The 20,004-nt window shown below is 44.0% G+C and overlaps 2 protein-coding genes across 3 annotated transcripts in view; one reads left to right on the forward strand and one right to left on the reverse strand.

The window, feature by feature from the left end:
• The window catches only part of EMP1 (epithelial membrane protein 1), a 32,210-nt gene extending 12,420 nt beyond the window's left edge, over positions 1-19,790 (forward strand). The window contains exons 2-5 of one of the 2 annotated variants that reach the window (XM_028746711.2): positions 8,077-8,198; positions 16,366-16,471; positions 16,592-16,732; positions 17,873-19,790. In XM_028746711.2, coding sequence (XP_028602544.2) covers positions 8,121-8,198; positions 16,366-16,471; positions 16,592-16,732; positions 17,873-18,033 — 486 coding nt within the window. In that variant the 5' untranslated portion in view covers positions 8,077-8,120 and the 3' untranslated portion in view covers positions 18,034-19,790. The remainder of the gene's footprint in view (positions 1-8,076; positions 8,199-16,365; positions 16,472-16,591; positions 16,733-17,872) is intronic. The other variant, XM_077934915.1, reaches the window with a different exon arrangement.
• The window catches only part of GSG1 (germ cell associated 1), a 111,920-nt gene that overhangs the window by 63,326 nt on the left and 28,590 nt on the right, over positions 1-20,004 (reverse strand). The window contains exon 2 of the mRNA XM_028746658.2: positions 7,078-7,178. The gene's annotated coding sequence lies outside the window, so the exon portion shown is untranslated. The remainder of the gene's footprint in view (positions 1-7,077; positions 7,179-20,004) is intronic.

Consider the following 20,004-nt stretch of genomic DNA (forward strand, 5'->3'; position numbering starts at 1 on the left):
GGAGGAAATGAGTAACGGAGAGGCATATATAAGCACTCTGCAAGCAAATCAGGATGAACGATCCTTGTCATAATGGTCACACAAACAAATCAGAACAAATGTTTGAATAAAGACTAAGTGTAACCACTGTGCAAGCAAATGAGGATGAAAGGTCATCTCTTCCCACCAATCTTTTTCTCTTCTATCTCTTTCTGTCACTCCTTTTCTTCCATTTTTCTTCTGCCCACCCCTTTTCCCTCTCCTCTCTCCTGCTTCTTTCTCTCTCTGTGTGTGTATTATGGGAGGGGTGGGTGTCCTGTTGCCTGAGATGGAGGAAGGAGACTGCATGGCTGGTTACTATACAGGTGAGATGTGGGAAGTGGCGACTGAGAAACCACTTTGCAGCACAGGAGCCCTGCCAGGTTTGGGAGAACTGTGCCTCCACATCCACCCTCTGCCCACAGATCCCTGAGCATGCTGCACGCCCTCACAATGCAACAAATTCTTCCATACTCCACCACTTGCATTGGTTGTAGAGGCAGCAGGCTAACAGGGGAAACCTTCTGTTTGGGCAACATCTTTGCTTCCCTACTAGGGACTCTGATGAAGGGATTTGAAAACTTGCTTTGCACCACCATGGCTTTGTCCTCTCCCACCCTTTGTATCATCACATGCTGGGAAAAGGGATCTGAACCACCTGGTGAGCTGATTGTCATTCACTTCAGTTGGGATGATCCAGTATAATAAATCTGAGAATCCTGGTCTAAGAGGAATTCAGCACAACCCAAGCAACTTCCACCAAGAACATTCATAGCTCTGTGAGACTTCCCCTGGCCTTTCCCTATCCCACTCAAGGTTCACTGGATATTTCATCACACACCATCAAAAGCCTTTTCACCACTTTGAACCCTCGCGTCAACTGCACTCTCACCCTCCCTTGCGCCTGTCCCTGGGTAGTTGATGATCCAACCAGTAAACAATTGAAGAAAGTCCCTCCACCCTCCCATGTCGTCTCCCTTCACCACAGCACTATTGATGTAGCAGTTGCGGCAGCAGCAACTGCATCCTGTATGAGGGGAAGGAGCACATGCAGAAAATCCCAGGCTCAGTCCCTTGCATCTCTAGTTAAAAGGCAGAGATGGGGAACCCATAGCCCTACAGATCTTGTTGGAGTACAGTCTCCATCAGCCCCAGCCAGCATGGTCAATGGTCAGGAAAGATGGGAGTTGCAGTCCACCTACATCTGGGGAGTTGCAGGGGTTGGAAGTTGTGGGAATGCAACTCAGCTTGCATTAAGGGTGATCGGATTTGTATGGAGAGATGGTAGATAGAGAGAGGAACCTAAAAACTTCCTAGACTGTCTTCCTAACCCAACTTGTACTTACATTTCCTATATTTCTCTACTGCTATTATTGAAGTTGCTTGATGGTGGGAGTTGTAGCCCATGCACACCTGGAGAGTCACAGGCTCCACATTTCTGAATGAGGAGATTTTAAGTACATAAAAACATCCCTGCTGGATCAGGCCAGTGGACCATCTAGCCCAGCATCCTGCTCTCACAGTGGCCAACCAGATGCTCATAGGAAGATCCTGCAAACAGGACCTGAGTCCAAGAGCAATCTCTCCTCCAGCCCTTTCCAGCAACTGGTATTCAAAGTCATTCTGCCTCTGACAATAGAGGTAGAAGATAGGAAAGAGTCCTGAATGAGACCTCAGAGAGCTGCTGCCTGTCAGAGTGGGGAGTACTGGGTCAGATGGACAAAACGTCCGCCTTGGTATAAGGCAGCTTTGTACCTTTCCCATGATTGAGGTTTAAGGACATGAGTTTGGTCAACCACCGTACGAATCTGCATTCCTCTCCAGCAGTCCTTCATCTGATAGAGGATCTAAATGCAAGCGTTCTCCTCTGACCCTTGACTGCAATCTTCTAGCCTGACATCCTGCATAACATGAATGAGTTCATTGTCCCAAGTGATATTGTGACAGGGGGGCCTCACCTTTTCTGCATTCCAGGCCGGAGCTACAGACGCTGATCTTCTCGCTTGACAGAACAGCAGGAGTCAGGGTGACTTTTTGTTTGCTCAGAGGCATGCAAAGTGTTTGTTTCTTGCAGCAGGGTGAGGCCACAATAAAATATCACAGGCATGTGCGGTGCGTTGTGTGCATATTTCCTCCCACCTCACTGCAGGTGCAGTTGATCTTTAGCAAGCATTTACTAGATTGAAATCTGGTCCTGACATTTCCAGGGCTTCTCCGCTCCGCCTTCATACCATCCCAACACAAACGAAATGCCCAAAATCTGTCTTTCAGTTAGCACTGTCCTGCTTACGTGTGTGTCATGCCACTTTAAAAAGTGATGGCTTCTCCCAAAGAATCCTGGGAACTGTAGTTTGTTAAAGGTGCTGAGAGTTGTTAGAAGGCAGCAGACAGAACTCATTACACTCTCTCTGATTCATCCTCTATCAGGATTACCTGAGCATGGTAAAGCAGCAATCAGGCAAGACATCAAAACCCTTGAATTTCCAGGCAAAAACAGAAAAGAAGCACTTTGGTGTGGTAAGCTGTTTATTAGGAAACAACCAACTATAAGCAAACAAACACAAATTGGTGTGTGTGTGTGAAAAATTTAAATGTAGATGTCGAAGAAGAGCAGGTCCATCCATTAAGCAAATCAGGAACTTTCTTGCCAAGAAGAAACCACTTTGGCATGTGGAACATCGCTATACTTTCTAGATAAGAAGTGGTGCTGGATATCCAGCAAACAGCAGCAAACCGTGAAATTGCTTGAGACGAGGGGTGCTCATGGAGTCTTATGGGGGCTTAATACTGTAAACGGGTCATTCAGATATTGCAAAAGAGTCGCTGGCAATAAGCGGCTTTTAAAAAACTTTTCTGATTTCTCGTGCGAAAGGTAAATCTGGGTTAAATGAGGAGGAAATGCAGATGACAACAATGTTGTGTGGATGCTTCCAAAAGCACACATGTGTGTGGCACATTGATCCCATAGAAAAACACCTCTCTGGAAGCACCCAAGGACTCTGTGTGCGGTCAGAGGGACTCTCTTAGTTATGGCTGACTGATTGACAATACAAGGATGCCCCTGTAGTGAGATTTTATGGTGAGAAAGATTCTCTCACAGTTGCCACAAGTTCACCTCTTATTGCAAAGCCTTGCATGGAATGCAGAGGTCATTGTCTGGAAGGCTTCCTTGCAGAGAGACTAAAAGTGGAGCGGAAAGCTAAAGGCAAAGTGGAAGCAAGGATGAGGCCCTAGAGGGGTAAGAGGCAGCAGGAAAGGGCGAGGCTTGTGCACACCAGGAAATGCTTCATCTTGGACAGCTTTAAGAGGGGTCTTGACAAATGCATGGAGGATCAGGCTACCAGTGGCTGCTAATCCTGGTGGCTGTGGGCTCCTGGGTCAGAAGCAGTATCTTTGAATACCAGTTGCTGGGAATCACAAGCTGGAGAGTGCTGCCGTGCTCCTCTCTTGCTCAAAGGCTTCCCGTAGGAATCTGGCTGTCCACTGTGAGGCGCAGAATGCTGGATTAGCTGTGCCTTTGGTCAGATTCAGCGGGACCTTCCTTGTGATCACGGAAGGAATGCTTTGAGACAGAATCGAAAGGAGAAGAAACGCCTCCCTGCCCGGACTTGTGTGCAACTCATTTGGTTAATTCTGAGCATTTGTGCTGGTTATTTGTTGATCCTGGTGTGGGATAAGTGGTAAGGAGCTAGTAAAGTTTGACAGGCCTGGTAAAAATGGAGGGAAACAGTACCATTTTGTTCCAAGAAAGACCCAATAATTTTAAAAAGCTGCTGTCTCTCTCGCACACAAGACTGCAATTAGATGGAGAGGAGGGAGAGGGGAAGGTAGAATAAATGAGTAACACATGTGACTCTGCAGAGGCCTGTGGTTAAGACGTCTGTGGAATGCATCATTACAGGGAAGCTGTGCTATTATATTGTCTCCACTCCCCCCTTTCTAATCTCCCACTGCATTTCTTCCTGATAACTGGCTGCTGGACCATGCCCCTGGATGAATCCAATAAACCCTGAGAACTCTGCACTGATGTAGGCTGCAGTCTTCTACACACTTACCAAGGAATAAGTCCCAGTGGAATCATGGGCCTGCTTCCTTCAGAGTAGAAATGCATCAGATTGCACTGCTGGCAGACAAGCTTGCTTGGATCTCACCAATGAGTTAGACCAGGAGGTGGGCAGATCAGCATCTACTGTCAGATCACCGAGTGATTTGCAGAAGGAAGCTGCCTTTATAGCAAGCAAAGCTATGGGTCCATCTACTTCAGTTTTGTTAGCAGAGTCACTAACAGGTTGTGAAGGGACTCGGTGTGGGAGCATCACCATTGTCCTAATGGTGGCACTTGGACAATATACCCTGAGGTGCTGAGAGATCTTCACATCTAGAGTGGGCAAACAGGTTCCAATGAAATAGAAGATACTGTCTGGGGCTTCTGTTGGGAATCCGGTTGGCCACTGTGTTAACAGAATGGTCGGCTATTCAGCTGGGCTATTCCTATGTTCTTAGGACACTAATGCATTCCACGCAGAAATTGCTCCTGATAGGGGGTGGCCTGAGCTCCAGTGGCAGTGATCCCACAAAGGGTACCCAAGGGCCCTGGACATAATCAGAATTAATATGGCAACCCTCTGCCTGTTGATGTGATGTCCTACATCAGTGTTGCCACTTTGAGTGATGCAGGTGAAAAGCTATTCAGAAACCAGTATGACCTACTTCTTTGGGGTGAGGTGAAGGGAATATTTAGGGCTAAAGAATTAGCTCAGGTATAAGAGGCACAAGGAGAACCAAAGCAGGCGTCCTTTAGTAAAAAGGTATTCTGAGAAGGGCTATCAATGATTTCTCAAGAAAAGCTCAGCAGCTGCTTCTATTTCTCAGCAACGATGAGTGACTAAGAAGACATTAAAGGTTCCCCCCCCAAACAAAAATAGTCGGCCCCCCTGAGAAATCCCTCGGTTAATCAGAGCTTGTTGCACAGACAGGAAAGAATGGGAAAATGAATCAACTGAATTGCAAATAAATGGTGGCTTTCTTCAGAAATGTACTGAGGCAAGGTCACTGTATTAGAAAGGGTTGGGTGGGTCCCATGTTTCAAAGCATGACTTGTTCTTCTGCAGGAACTGCTACAGTAATCTCATTGATCCCTCCCTCCCAACAACAAGCCTTCCTAAATGCCATTGCGTGTGGCCTGAAAACCGTCCAGCACACAGCTGATGGGGATGCCAGCCACAACCCTGGCAACTTAGGGCCAGCTTATGCAAGCAACAGAATCAAGTGGCTAGGCTTCTCCTGGAGTGTACCACTTCACAGTGCAAGAGGGAGAATTGGACTTGGTGTCCAAAAAGGCAGTTACTGTATAAACAGGCACTTGGTTACACAATTCAAGAAAAGCTAGCAGTCAAAAATGGAAGAGTTTTGTTTTTTTTAATAAATATTTTATTAAATTTTCTTTCAAATAGCCAGAAATTTACAGAATAAAAAGTAAAAAGCAAAGAAAAGAAAAAGAAAGAATACATAAACACCAACTTTCCAAAGTACTTTAACCGTTCCAATCGGACTTCCCCACATCTTCCGAATCCTGCGTTCTTTGCAATTAAAACATCAGCAATTTGTTACCTTATTTCATGTCTTACTGTATCTTTCAAATACTATGTTTCTAAATGTAAAATACTGTATCTCAGTTATTTGTACCTTAAAAATAAACATAGTATGGTTACTTCATGTTGTCCACCTCATCTTTCTTATAACTTAGTTTCCAATTCACCTATTCAAGTTGCTGAAGCAAAAGTTTCCTAATCGTACACATTCTTAACATTCATGCAACTTATAATGTTTTTGCAAATAGTCCTTAAATTTTTTCCAGTCCTCCTCCATTATTTCCTCTCCCAAATCTCGGATTCTGCCAGTCATTTCAGCCAGTTCCATGTAGTCCATCAACTGCGTCTGCCATTCTTCCAGCGTGGGTAAATCTGGTGTCTTCCAGTGCTTTGCGATGAGAATTCTTGCTGCTGTAGTAGCATACATAAACAAAGTTCTATCCTTCTTTAACACTTTCTGGTCTACCATGCCCAGGAGGAAGGCCTCTGGTTTCTTGGGAAAGGTATACCTAAATACCTTTTTTAGCTCAAAAATGGAAGAGTTGTTACTAGGTGAAGGCACGGAACTTGTCAATGAATCAGCTGCTTCATTAGGAAGGAAAACCCTAATCCAACACGTCCCCCCCCCCCCCGCCGCCCTGCACCTCTCAATGTCAGATCATGGCAATGTCTGCATGTTTCCTATGACTCACTGCTGCTGCCATTATCAGAGTCCATTTTACTGAAATCCTCCAGGAAAGTGGCACAGCATGACTGTGCTCTTGCAAAGTTCCTGCTGTATTCAATGATGCTTTGCACAGGAGAAATCCCATGCCCTTGCTGCATGTCACTGCAGTCTCTGACTGACAGATATTCTTTTACTCACAGCATAGCTACAGAATAGCTACAGAATAGCAAACTCTTAATATTTCCATTTTGCAGACAGAGGACAGAGATACCAGAAGATTGTATGGTCTTAGGTTTTTCAAGAAACTGTTTAGCAGGCCCACTATCAGACATATCCAGTCCCTTGTTATACCACAATCTACTGAATCCCACATCACCTCTTGGAACTGGTATTTGGAGGCATTCAGCAGCCCAGCTCAACCTCCCCCTGAACTCTCTGGTTTGCCATTTGGGTGCTTGGCTGGATTTGGTCCTGGATGTCCAGATTCAGCAGTGGCAAGGAGACTTTTGCAGAGATATGGCCAGACTATTGACCAGAGCATGTGATAGGGAGCATGTGATGACTCACATGTTCAGGAGCAGTTCAAGAGAGGGCCTTCTTGGTTACTGCTCCCAGGTTCTGTAACGTCATGCCAAGGGAGGCCCATATCATTCCTTCTCTGATGACCTTCTGTCAGCAGGCAAAAATGTTTTTATTCATACGGGCCTTTGAACTCATAGGTTTTTATGGCCATTGTAAATATGTTGCAATTGAACGTGGTTTTTTTTATCAGTTTTGCTTTAACTGATGTGCTTTACCTACCTTTTATGAATGTTTTTCATTTGTTATCATGTATTTTGAAGTGCATCTTGTTTCTGTGAGCTGTTTGGAACACCATTTGGAGGGAAAGGCAAGACACAAATCTGAAACAGATAAATTAACAAATAAACAACACATAGCCAAATTGTAGAGCAAACTGCATGAAACATGGGAAGCCCATAACTGGATGTCCTGATGTAATACAAGGATAGGCCACTCCCTTGAATTAATTGGTTGTAGAAGGGAAAACATGCAGGCACAATATGGGTGCCTGTATATTTTCCTCTCCATGGCTGATAGCAAGTAGCGAAGTTGGGTGATGATGAGATTGTGTTAGGGCCAGGATAACCCCTGATCCAAACTGCCCCTTCTCTTGTATGCATTTAGAATAAGAAAATAATGTTGGGAGATCCAATCTTGGCATCTCCATGTAACATCTAAACACGTGATGTGCTTAAGGATGTTTTGAGGGATGTGGCAAGCAAAATTCCCTTCTTGACTCTGACATTGACCCTTTTGCTTGGAGCACAAAGCTGAGATATGAAGTACCAGGAGATCATGGAGGAGCAGGATCTTGTGGTGAGAATAAAATGGGGGGAGAACACCACATAGCTACCCTGAGCTCCTTAGAAGGAGGGTGGGGTAACATGTAATTTCAAAAGTGTATCTTTTCTTTTAAAAATTCTCATACCTATAAACTTTCTTTGAAGCTGTAAACGCATTCAATCTAATTTTCTACACATCCCTCGTTTCTCCACAAACCGGCTTTTAATTTCCTGAAAAACGAGCTGCAGTACTTACAGTGCCTCAATAGCATTTCAGGGTAATTAAACAGAGGATTTGCTCGCATTTGCAGAACCAAGGTGTTGATTTTGTCACTGCCATGGGTTTAAGACAAGTGCCTTTCATTTCTTGAAGATACACAGTGATTTTTTTAAAAACAATGTTCTTTTGATTCAGCACCGGGTTTCATATGCTGCCGTCTTTCTGTTTTCTCCCTAGTAGACTTCTCTGCATTGGAGAGACCCTTGCCGTGAGGAGCCAAGATGTTGGTACTACTGGCTGGTATTTTTGTGGTCCACATTGCCACGGTCATCATGCTCTTTGTCTCCACCATTGCCAATGTAAGTAGCAAGCAAGACTTCCCCAATGGCCGTTCCTTGGGCAACATGGGCAGGGCCTTTTGATCTCCTCCAGTTTGACACAGAATAAGGGAATAAAAGCGTCAAAGACTCTCACACTGAAGGTGCTGGCCATTCTTTGGAGGCAAACTCCAGACGATAGGCCTGGAATCTATGGGGCAGAAGCAGATTTCAGCTAAACGTTAGGAGAATCTTCCTAACAGCAGATGCTGTTTGACAACAGACCCACAGCAAGTGGGGTAGGCAAGGCCCTTCTTTCACTGAGGTGTTTGTTGCATCCTGCATTGCAGATCGTACATGGAACTGGACTAAAAGGCTGCAGGTTTGAGCCCCATTAGGAACAGCTCCATATTCCTGCATTGCAGGGGATTGGACTAGAACTAGATGATTCTTAGAGTCCGTTCCAACTCAAAGATTCTATGCTTCTATCTCCTTGGTCCCATCCAAGTCAACAGTCTATGAGGTGAGGCTAACAATAGGCTTTTGTGCTGATATAGCTCCAGAAGACAAATCACCTCCAGAAAAAATGTCAGAAAATTTCCTTGAATTTTATATGGCTTAAGGTGCCTCTATTTGCATAACTGGCCCTTGAAACCTATTGCAACAAGTTGCACACTGAGAAATGGAGGGACATTATCTATTTGTCAACTGAAACAAACCAGCCATTCAAGGCTGCCTAAAGGCATGAAATGGTGGTGTTTTCACACTCCTGTCCTGAAGTGAGAAACACCCGGGCACACCCCACTCAAAAACCAGTTGAGTGAGTGGAATTAGCACATAATCGCTTTGAGGTGTTTTACCATCCCACCTGCCAGACAGTCTGCTATATAATTATACAGTATTTCCATACTCGTCTGTTTCTGGAATTAGAAAATATTCTCATGAAGTGTTTGGGCAAAGCCACGTACAAGAGGAAGTTAGAGGGTATTATTCAACGCTGTGATTGATTTGTAATAGAAATCTAGACTGATCCCCACCTGCCCAAACCAGAATGCTATAACCCACTCTTAACAAGATTACAGGGTCTCTCTGATTTTTCAACTGCACATCAAGAGAGGCAGCAGAAAAGGAAACAGTTTATGTTTTAAATAATAATAATTAAAAATTAATAAAACAAATTAATAAAGCATAAAACAAGTAGAAATAACAAAAATAAGCAAAATTATCTATTAAAATTTAATCCACCTTAGATAGATAGCTATATATGCTGCAATGTGTGTCAACATTTGTTATTTCTATCATATGAATGTGGGTGCAGACAAACCCAGGTGCATTTTGTGGGTGTCCAAAAACACTTCAGTTCTCAGGCCCTGAATGTTGATTTGGTTTGACACTGAGCAGATTTTGGACATTCCCCTATAGCATTTACTCGGTAGCTTTCCTCATATGCAATGCTAGATCAAACTGGCTTACCGTGGAAGTGGGCTGTTGCACAGTAAATGAAGCAAGGCTTAGCTCTTCCCTTGCTCCTGGAGATGCCACACTACTAAGAGTTAAGCTATGGTTTGCATTACTTGTGAACCTGAGCTCGTGGTTAGTTAGTTTCACTCCCAAGCAAACCACAAGCTGTAACCAATATTTGTTCTCTGCTTAGAATGATTGTTTCATTATGGTACTGCTCCCTAGTGGACACAAGTAGATATGGGGAACATGCATACCTCTTGGCAGGGCAATGGGGCAGCATATCCATGCATGGTCTCTTCAGGCATTAAGCTTATGGCTACGGAGAACACACAAGTCCCCCTTCCCCCTGGCATTGACCTTTACAGAGGAAGCAAGAGAGAGAAGCTTTGCATGTATAGACTTCCATAAGATTCGTAAGCCCAATTGCTCAAGGATCTAGAACATGGGTAGACAAACTAAGGCCCGGGGCCCGGATCCAGCCCAATTGCCTTCTAAATCCGGCCCACAGACGGTCCAGGAATCAGTGTGCTTTCACAGGAGTAGAATGCGTCCTTTTATTTAAAATGCATCTCTGGGTTATTTGTGGGGCATAGGAATTCGTTATATATATTTTTCCCCCAAAATATAGTCCGGTCCCCCACAAGGTCTGAGGGACAATGGACTGGCCCCCTGCTGAAAAAGTTTGCTGACCCCTGATCTAGACTGTGAGGAGCCTGCAGACGTGGAAGCTCCCTCCTTCCTTCCAAACATTTGAGCTGCATGTGCTGATGTTAAGGGGAGAAGCTGCATCATAAGGCTGTGCTCACATACAGTGCAGCTTCCAGAATAAGGAGTATAGCAGCTGAAGAGGGCTAATCTCGTCTTCACCAAACTCTCAAAGCAGAACAGCTAAATCCACCTCAAATGTTATTACAGAACATCCCCTTTCAAAAAACAAAACGCGTGCTATTTAACTGATTGGGCTGAAGCATTTTAGATGCTTCAGTTCATTATTTATCAGTCCTGCCTATATCCAAGACATACACAAAGTAATAGATGATTAATAGAATATCAGGAATATATGTTTGGCTCGTTGCACTAAATCCTGTTGATCTGTGTGATGATTAAAATGAATAGGTAGGGAATGGTTTATGCCAACATGTGTGCTCCTGCTAGCTGTATCCAGCAACTGATGCTTTCAGATCAAAGATGATGTTGTGCCATGAATGAGAATTGTCTGCAAATCCAGTAGAACAGATTGTAAAATATATTTGCAAGTCTATTACCTGCATACATGCAGCTATCCGATACTTTAAAGATGCTAACAGTCAAAGGTTTGGTTGACTCAAATTTCCTTAGACACTCTGAAGTGTGAGCTATAATAAGCAAATGCAACATGAAAGGCCGAGCTTTTCAGGAAAGCAAGCAATCGTGCCTCTTTGCAAAAACCCACAATGACACATGGAGAATGGAGAGCTTCAAGTGCCACATGGTAGACAGGACTACAAAGCATCTTGTTCAAAGCTGTGCCCTACCTCCTGCCCCAAAGGGAGGTCTTTCAGTCTACCCATCCTCCCCAGGTCAATCTAAATTTGCCACAGGCTGAAGTGACATTAAATGCGGATAATTTGTCTCTTTTTTCAAATTTGGCATTAAGTGGGCCATTTTCCTTTTCTCAGGGATGGAGTCTGATTTTAGCAGAACTCTTGGGTGGGTGCCATCCAGACCCAGTGATTTGTTCATCTGTCCATGAGGTCTAGACCAGCCTTTCCCAACTTGGTGCCCTCCAGATGTTTGGGCCTACAACTTCAATCAGCCCTTCAGTCAAAGCATTTGGGGGGCACCAGGTGACATCAATAGGGAAAGGGAGAGGGGTAGCCAAGGCTGCCCTTGGCTTCAAGCTGCTGGGGACAAGCTGATTTATTGTGTTTCTAGTCAATAAATTACTATTACTTGCACAGCTAAAGTTGGAACTGCTTAGATATTCCTATACACTCTCTGATGTTCTTTCTAACTTATCGGCATCATTGCTTTACCAGCTAATGTTTAAGGCTGCTTAAGCAGTTCCTCTGGAGGAACTGGTTTAAGTGCCTGGAAAGAAGAGTGTCTGCGTTGGGCTTTAATAAAACAACTGCATCCTCTTCCCTTCAATTGCTGAACTAACACACTCTCACCTTCTTTGCCTTTTCAGCTGCCACATAAGCACTTTGGCTTTTAGGAGGCACACCCCTTGGCACATTTGTGGTTAAGCAGACGGACTCTTAAGGAATTTGATTTTTGCAAATTCCAATGCAATCAGTATCTTCTGAATGGACAGAAACATAGATATTCATTGGCTTTCACGCTACCCAAGTTGTTCCTCTTGGCTCAATCCTGTTCCCCAATCAAAATATGTTTTAAAATGCATGTTTGAAGGGGAAATACATTTAAATGGAATTTGTTTGTGCAGATTTCCTTTTTTAAAAAAACCCCAAAAAGATTAATGCAGAAACTAGACAGAACAGACTTATGGGGGGAGATGCATAAGAAAGTGAAACAGACAAAGAACAAACTGATTCTCTCATGTCTATCTGAGTGGCAGCATCTTCAACATGTGTGTGGTGGTAGATGCTTAGGACAAACCAGCATGGGCTGGAAGTCAAGGTTTTACCTGCAACTGCATACCCTCCAACATTTCTCCAATGAAAATAGGGACATGCCATGCCATAAAGATAATTTTAATATTTATACCCCACACATCTTACTGGGTTGCCCCAGCCACTCTGGCCAACTTCCAACATATATAAAAACATAATAAAACATTAAATGTTTAAAAAAACCTTCCCTATACAGGATTGCCCTCAGATGGCTCAGGGTTCGGATAACTCCATACCTCCCAACATTTCTCCAATGAAAATAGGGACATCCTAAGGAAAAGCAGGACGTTGATGAAATCAGAAACTGGGGCGGCTTCTCTAAATCAGGGACACCCCTGGAATATAGGGAAACTTGGAGGGTCCGCCGCTGCCACCAACCCTGCTGAGTATGTGAGCAGGCCCTTACAGTCGAAGACCAAGACCTACGTTTTTGAACCAGTTTTAGTACCAAAACACTTCATCTTCATCAACTTGCTGCACAGATCAAAAGAAGTGAGCCCATAAAATGAATGGACAAACTAAGCCCTATATATGGTGTGATGTCCATCCCGCACCATTGGTCAATAAATAGCAGGTGTGCATCATCAAACAGGTTTTCCTGGGGGGTGAAATTCCCAGTATCATTTCTATTACCATTGCAGACAATTGTGATTACTTCGATCAAGTTACAATACGGTTGATAGTGTATTGTTGGAAAATTAGCTCCAGAGTATCGTAATCTCCACTGTGGTCGGTCTATGTCACACACTTTAGATACCTATTTGAAAATGACCCAAAGCAGCTTGTGGACTACGAGGCAACTCGTGATCTTAATTAGACAAATGTTAGTAGCAAATAGAATGATAAGCACAGTCTTTGCAAAATAAGCAATCAAGGGGTATAAATCCTGCCCTCTAATTTCCTTTGCAATTAAGCAATCCTTGGGCATGAAGGAAGTATGTGTCATTTTAGGAATTTTGGTGAAGGATTTGAAAAGCTTATCTGAGATCAGAAAAACAGAAATTTATATGAGGCTCTTCCATGTCTCCAGGGTGACTCAGTTGAACACGGTGTAGAGAAGACTGATGGTTTAAATGACTTACACCCAGTCCTGAATTAGTAAGCTTGCTAACTACAAAGTAAACCCCACTGGATTTGCTGGGGCTGATTTCAGAGTTAACTTGGAGTAGCTGGTACCACTGACTTGTCAAGAGAATGCAAAGGCCCTTCTGCATTCTGCTCTTGGCTGCTCAAGCTAACCTAGAGCTGCTCCTTTGCTTTAGTTTATGATGACCCCTGCTGGATAGTCCTGTCTGAGAACGGGCGGCCATTTATTTATTTTGAAAAAACAATCCATTGGGAAACATTGAACAACAACAGGAAAGGCCTCCTGAAGCCAAAGAGATCAGGAAACCGCAGTGAGTTTTCTCAGCACTCTGTTGATCCAGAGTTTGGCACAATTCCTGTCTCAGCGGAGATCCGAGGGAACAGACGTCTGTGGTCTGTGTACTGCCCAGAGAGAGGCTTGGGAAGATTATAGTCACTCCCAGAAAATGATTACCTTTTCAGAAGCAGCTTCTTGCCCTTTCAGCAGGGCACAGAACTTGGGAATAATACCGGGATACCCTTATATACATCATAGGTAACCAGCTACAAGGACTGTTTAAGGGCCTTGTCAGAAGTGTGATCCAATGGGAGCCCACATCCATTGAACCATGCAGCACATCTAGAGTGATTCCAAGAGTTAGATGCCCATCTCCAGAAATGATCTGAGACATTGGTGAATCACAGCACCACCATTATCACCACCATATAAATATATGGTAAAATAAATAAATGAAGAAATAGGTCGCCAGATGCAGAGGTGGAGATAGCTGCTCTAGCACCCGGAGCAGCATACATGGGGCTAGCTGCCTGTGAGGGCAGGGCGAGCATCCTGGGGGGGGCGATGTAAACCCCCCCCCCCGGGATGACACCCAGGGCAGGCTGCACCCACCGCAACCCCCTTCCTCCTCCAGTGCCCAAATGTATGTTTGGCTTCCAAGTAGATCTGGGTCTGAAAAAGCTGAAGACTGCCATTCAAAGATAAACAGAACAAAAGGATCGATTTTCAGCTTGCTAGTTGCAAGAGTTCCCCAACAGCCACCACGGACAAAAGCAAGTCATAAGGAGAACTTAAGCAACAGCCTCTGAAAAAGGTCATCCACCTGTCACCTTTTCAAAATCACACACATCCGCCAACAGATTATGGAATGGCACGTCCTATGGATTCAGATCATAACCCTCATGCTGCGGTATAATTTCCAGATACTTCTTTATTATTTATGCATTTATTTAAAATATTTATATACTGCTTTTCTATTAAATTATCCCAAGGGGCTTTCAATAAAAAATTCATCGCAGAACAATAACAATCCATCACAAATAATAAAAACTTCTGTCCAAGCCGGCATCATACAGATGATTCATTTGGAGGACTGTTCATGAGATGTGCCAAATGATCTTCTCAGAGCTTCTGAGTAATCATTCCTAGAGTGGGGGGTGGGGAGGGTGGGCTAATATGTGGTCATCTACAGATGTTGCTTTTTTCATCTCCCATCTTTCCTGATCATTGGCTATTTTGGCTGGGACTGATGATGGGAGTTGGAGTCCAACAATATTTCCCAAGCCTTTTTGAATCTCACACCAATGGGCTGAAAGCCACATCTTACTTTTCCTCCTAGCAAAGTATTTGCCTACATCTCCATCATTTCTGACCCATGGAACTCTGCTTTTTATTATTATTTTCCTGTGTGTTTGCTACTATATTCAAAATTTTGATTCTGCTCATATTATTGACTCTACTTTTGTGATATTCTGCTCACATCAGTATTTGAGCAGAATGTACCTAGGAGTTGGGTAGGTTGGTGCCCGCCAAGGCCACAGGTGCAAGGAGGAGTGCAAAAATTGCACCTCTCCACTCTGGCTCAGAGTGGCTAGAAGCCCACCCACCCATCCCCACACTCCCTGGCATGCTTCTCCGGGTGAGGTATGAAGGCTCCTCTGGGCATCTTGGCAGAAGAATTGGGTCATTGGCATGGGTCATTGCAGTAGCTGTGTGAGGTCTTCTCCCCAGTCGATCAGTGGTGCTATTAGAATTGTGAGTGGAGTGCCCAGTGGAGCTTGGAGGGAAGAAATATGAAGAGAGCAGGGCAGAGTTACAGGAGGAGGAAAAGGGGAGGGAGGGGGCAGAAGGGAAATCAGTGAGCGGTGTGATGGAGGCAGACAGGCAGATAGATGGACCAATTGAGGAGGAGGAGGAGGGGAGGCGGAGCAGAGCACACCTGACCTCAATGGCTGTAGATGAAGTCGCTAGTGGAGAGTGAAAGGTGAAAAAAGCAAACTTTTCCATTTCTGGTCCATGATCTCTTCTGGCTTCAGAGGTGCTGATGCAGCTCCTTGCCAAGTATATAAAAGGATGTCAAATATATAAAATGATGTCATATAGAGGAGGGAGAAAGGTTGTTTTCTGCTGCTCCAGAGAAGCGGACACGGAGCAATGGATCCAAACTACAAGAAAGAAGATTCCACCTAAACATTAGGAAGAACTTCCTGACAGTAAGAGCTGTATGACAGTGGAATTTGCTGCCAAGGAGTGTGGTGGAGTCTCCTTCTTTGGAGGTCTTTAAGCAGAGGCTTGACAACCATATGTCAGGAGTGCTCTGATGGTGTTTCCTGCTTGGCAGGGGGTTGGACTCGATGGCCCTTGTGGTCTATTCCAACTCTATGATTCTATGATTCTAAGTATGCAAGGGAGCCTAGGTACACCTCTGAATCTGAGTGAATGATTCCCCCACCCCTGTCACAAACACCTCCAAGTTTGTAGTTTGAATGAGCAAAAGTTCATACATGTATGCACATTTCCCATGTTGTACACTGATGTCAGATTTCTGGCAGTATAACTGAGAAACCTTTTTGTTGCAAAAAACAAAAAAAGAGGCAACCATTTTTGGATATAATAATATAAATCACAATACCTTGCGAATGGTGACACTTCTAGAAAGGCATTGCTGAACTCACCGATGTTTTCCTTTCTAGATTTAACCTGGCAAACTGCTTTTCTTGAAGGGAGGCAATAAAAAACATTCACATCTTTTCTGTTTTGCTTTTAGGTCTGGATGGCAGGTGAGAGTATGGGCAAAACAAACTCCTCAGGCCTGTGGCTGCAGTGTGCAAACGGAGTTTGCGGGGATCTTCGTTTTGAAGAAGACGACCTCAGTAAGGGTCCATTTACTTTCATCTGAGTAATGTGCACTGTTTGAAACAACTGTCATGTGTTTTGACAAGGATTGGGACTTCAGGCTCACACCTTTTTCTCTCTCTTCCGTGTGTCACTAGATGCACTCAAGGCAGTGCAAGCCTTCATGATCCTCGCCATCATCTTTTCCTTTGTCTCCCTGGTCATGTTTGTGGTGCAGCTCTTCACGATGGAGAAAGGAAAGCGCTTCTACATGACGGGAGCCATTATGCTGGTTTGCTGTAAGTGAGGCACACACAGAATGTGCTGCTTTGTTTTGCTATGCTCTCACAGGAATTGTGAATTATTTCCCATGGGCTCAGGTTGGTTACAATTAGGGAAGCTTGAGGAATTTGTTCTTTGGAAATTTTGACCTGATCTATGTCCTCTTTTGCCTGGGGGTACAGGGTCCAAAATTAAATTGCTGGCCGCACATGTAACAAAATTTGAACCGGTGAAATTTCCCCTGTATTTCAAACTAGAAAAAGTTTAACCTATGGAATTTCTGCCTGCATAAAAACCCTTCTTTCCCCCAGTGCCAACCCTAAACCCAAAACATGACTACAATCTTGTACTCATCTAATTGGGAATAAGCACAATTAAAACACAAAGAGACTTACTCCTGAGTCGAAAGGAATACCATTGTTCTGTCAGTTAACTATACAGTATATTCTTAACGAGTGCCTTGTCTTTAGCTACTGCATAGCAGGAGACATGTCCAAGCCTCTTTGCAAAGTTTTCACCTTTTGCATTTGCCATGGCACAGGGAACAACTTAATATCCACCCACAATTACTGTGTGCTGGTATTTCCAGGAAAGAACTTCTAGGGAGTACAGTACCTGATCTTAGATTAATCCACATCAGTGCATCCTGTCTTGCTGGGGGAAAAGGAAGTGCTAACTACAAAGATTCTAAGAACTAGAAAAGTATTCAGTAGTAGGAAAAGTGAAATAAAAGGGGAAAGGAAAACCTCAGGTATTCCTGTCTCCTGCTGACTAAACAACTCACACATAAATCACAGCACCTACTTCACTACTTAGCTAAAAGTATTGCAAGGCAGGAGCACTCATTCTGGCTCATTTCACAGAAATCAGTTAGAAGGGTGCATGCACATTTTGCCTCATAACTTTCTTTCTACGAAGCCTAGAGACTTACTTTTTGTATTAAATGAAAACTCAGAACCTGGGCTCCCTTACTGGCTGTGTGCCTGGTACATACGTGCCTCCTGTACATTCCTCTCCAAGTAAATTACTGAGAGAATCATGGGGCAGGGGGTGCTATTCATGATGATCTTTGGGCTAGAAGCAGAATTCACATTGAAAAAGAGTCCCTTGTGATCATTTGGATGGACCAAAGGTTTATTCTTTCTTTCCCTCCTCAGGGCTGTTCATTCTGATCTCCGTCTCCATCTACACGGCCCGATTTCCACAATACTTCAAAAGCAGTCTAGACCACCACGGCTACTCCTTCATACTTGCCTGGATCTGCTTCTGCTTCAGTTTCATCGTTGGGATTCTGTATCTTGTGCTCAGAAAGAAATGAGGGGAGCAGGGGAGAAACTGGGAGGGCGGATTGGAAATATGGGGGGCTTGTGGGAGGGATGCGAAGTTGCTTTGCTATGAGAACTGTTTGCCCAAAGACATGAATCCATACACTGCTCACCTAACGTGCCCAATCACAGAAATAAATCAGGGAGAGAGGGAGAGAGATTGAGCAATAGACTTTCCACTGTCACGGATCCTGACACCAGGAATGTGCTTGAAGAACCAAATAGCCAGATCTTATCTCTTTTCTCAGAAACTAACACATGCATCCCATCTTAAAGGACCTTGAGGTTCTGCCTCACTTCAGAAAATCTGGAAAAGTTATAAGGTGCAGCTTTCTTCCTTAAATTTTAGCAGCTATGATATGCTTCCCAGTGATTTCCACTGGGGAGAACATTCCCATTCAATCTGGAAGGTGTAGTGCTGGGACAAGGGCTGAGCATGTCAGGGACGCTGGGGCAGTACCCTGCCTCCCTTTACTTGACAAGCAAATGACATACAACATAGGCATGCCTTGACTGACATAAAGCCAAATTCCAGCATTAAAACCACTGCAAGCTACTTTTTTTTTAAAGACACTTCCTTCATCATCTCATTTCCCCTGGAATAGACTTGCTGTTGCTGAGGAGATCAGAGGGGGAACAACCAGCAGGGAATGACAAGAGGGGTGAATGTGGGTGGCAGAAGGTGGGACAGGGGAGAGGAAGGCAGGCAAGGACCTTAATTATGTGGAATAAAGTTATTAGGGCTCTGATGAATGTCATTAGAGTGTGACTTTCCATTAGAGCCCACTGTGTTACCTATTTAACGCAGCTGCACTAGGAAGATCAGATGGAGCCCCCATGTTGCCACCAAATGGTTAGGTCTGTGATGTGTGTATTCGACAAGCAGTAAGTTTGAAAGGTCTGCTTGCAGTCAGATCTTTTGAGGCATTCAACTTAGGCTCATGGGACCAATCACCAAACTGGATTTTTATTTTTTTTCATCTATAGACAATAGGCAACTTTCTCTTGGTTGTCACATAGAATAGGGTTGGGGGTTGTTTTTTAGAATAGGGTTTTTATAATATCAGACTTGCCTTGGCACTATAATGTATACCTTAGAAAAGCCTTAAACTAACTATCACCCGTTTATTTGTTTGCTGCTTTTCTGCGGTAAACCATGCCCACGGCAGCAGACCTTATATCCCACAATAAATGTTGCTTATGACTTAGAGCAGTGCTCCAGACACAGGATTGAGAAGGGCCTTCTCTCTGTTGTGTTGGTTTTAATTCCTCACTCCCCGCCCCCATGCCATCATCTCATATAACATCTCCCAGGCCATGAGAAGTAGTTCAGCTAATTAAATGTTGCAAACCGAAGGCCAAGCAGGAAATGGAAAGAATTATTATGTCATCGTGACTGTCCGCATCAGGGTTTTCAACCCTTTTGGTCTTGCCATTTAGATCACTTAGGATAATGCGTGGAAACGATGAACGTTAAGAGGCTGTCGCTCTCACTGCCTTGCTCCACTCCAGTCACATGAAACGGGGAGAGACAAATTCAAGGCTGCAAGTTTAGTATCAACAGTATTTTTCTTCTTTCTTTTGTTACATTCTCCCCCCACCCCCCATGTACAACTTTTGTAATTTGGTGGCTACATCTTTCTATTGTACTTGCTGTTTCTTGAAGTTTGTTTCGTGTGTGGTCTTTGTAAATATTTTGATACAACCATTCCTAACTGTAGGGATATATTAAAGACAAAAATGACAATAATCCAGTTCCCGTTATCAGAAACAAAGAGTCTTGCTGGAATTGATTTCTTTCTCCCATGTATGAATGTTGTTCTTTTCCCCTGGCTGCATCGAGTTTGATTTCAAATATGGGCTGGCTGCGGTGACACGACCAAATGGCTGGGTAATTCAGAGGACCGATGTCAGGAGCTAGCAGAATATAAAGGCTAAACCACATGTAGAGTACAGTGGTACCT

Source organism: Podarcis muralis, chromosome 10 (genome assembly GCF_964188315.1).
Source record: "Podarcis muralis chromosome 10, rPodMur119.hap1.1, whole genome shotgun sequence".
In the NCBI taxonomy this organism is placed as follows: Eukaryota; Metazoa; Chordata; class Lepidosauria; order Squamata; family Lacertidae; genus Podarcis; species Podarcis muralis.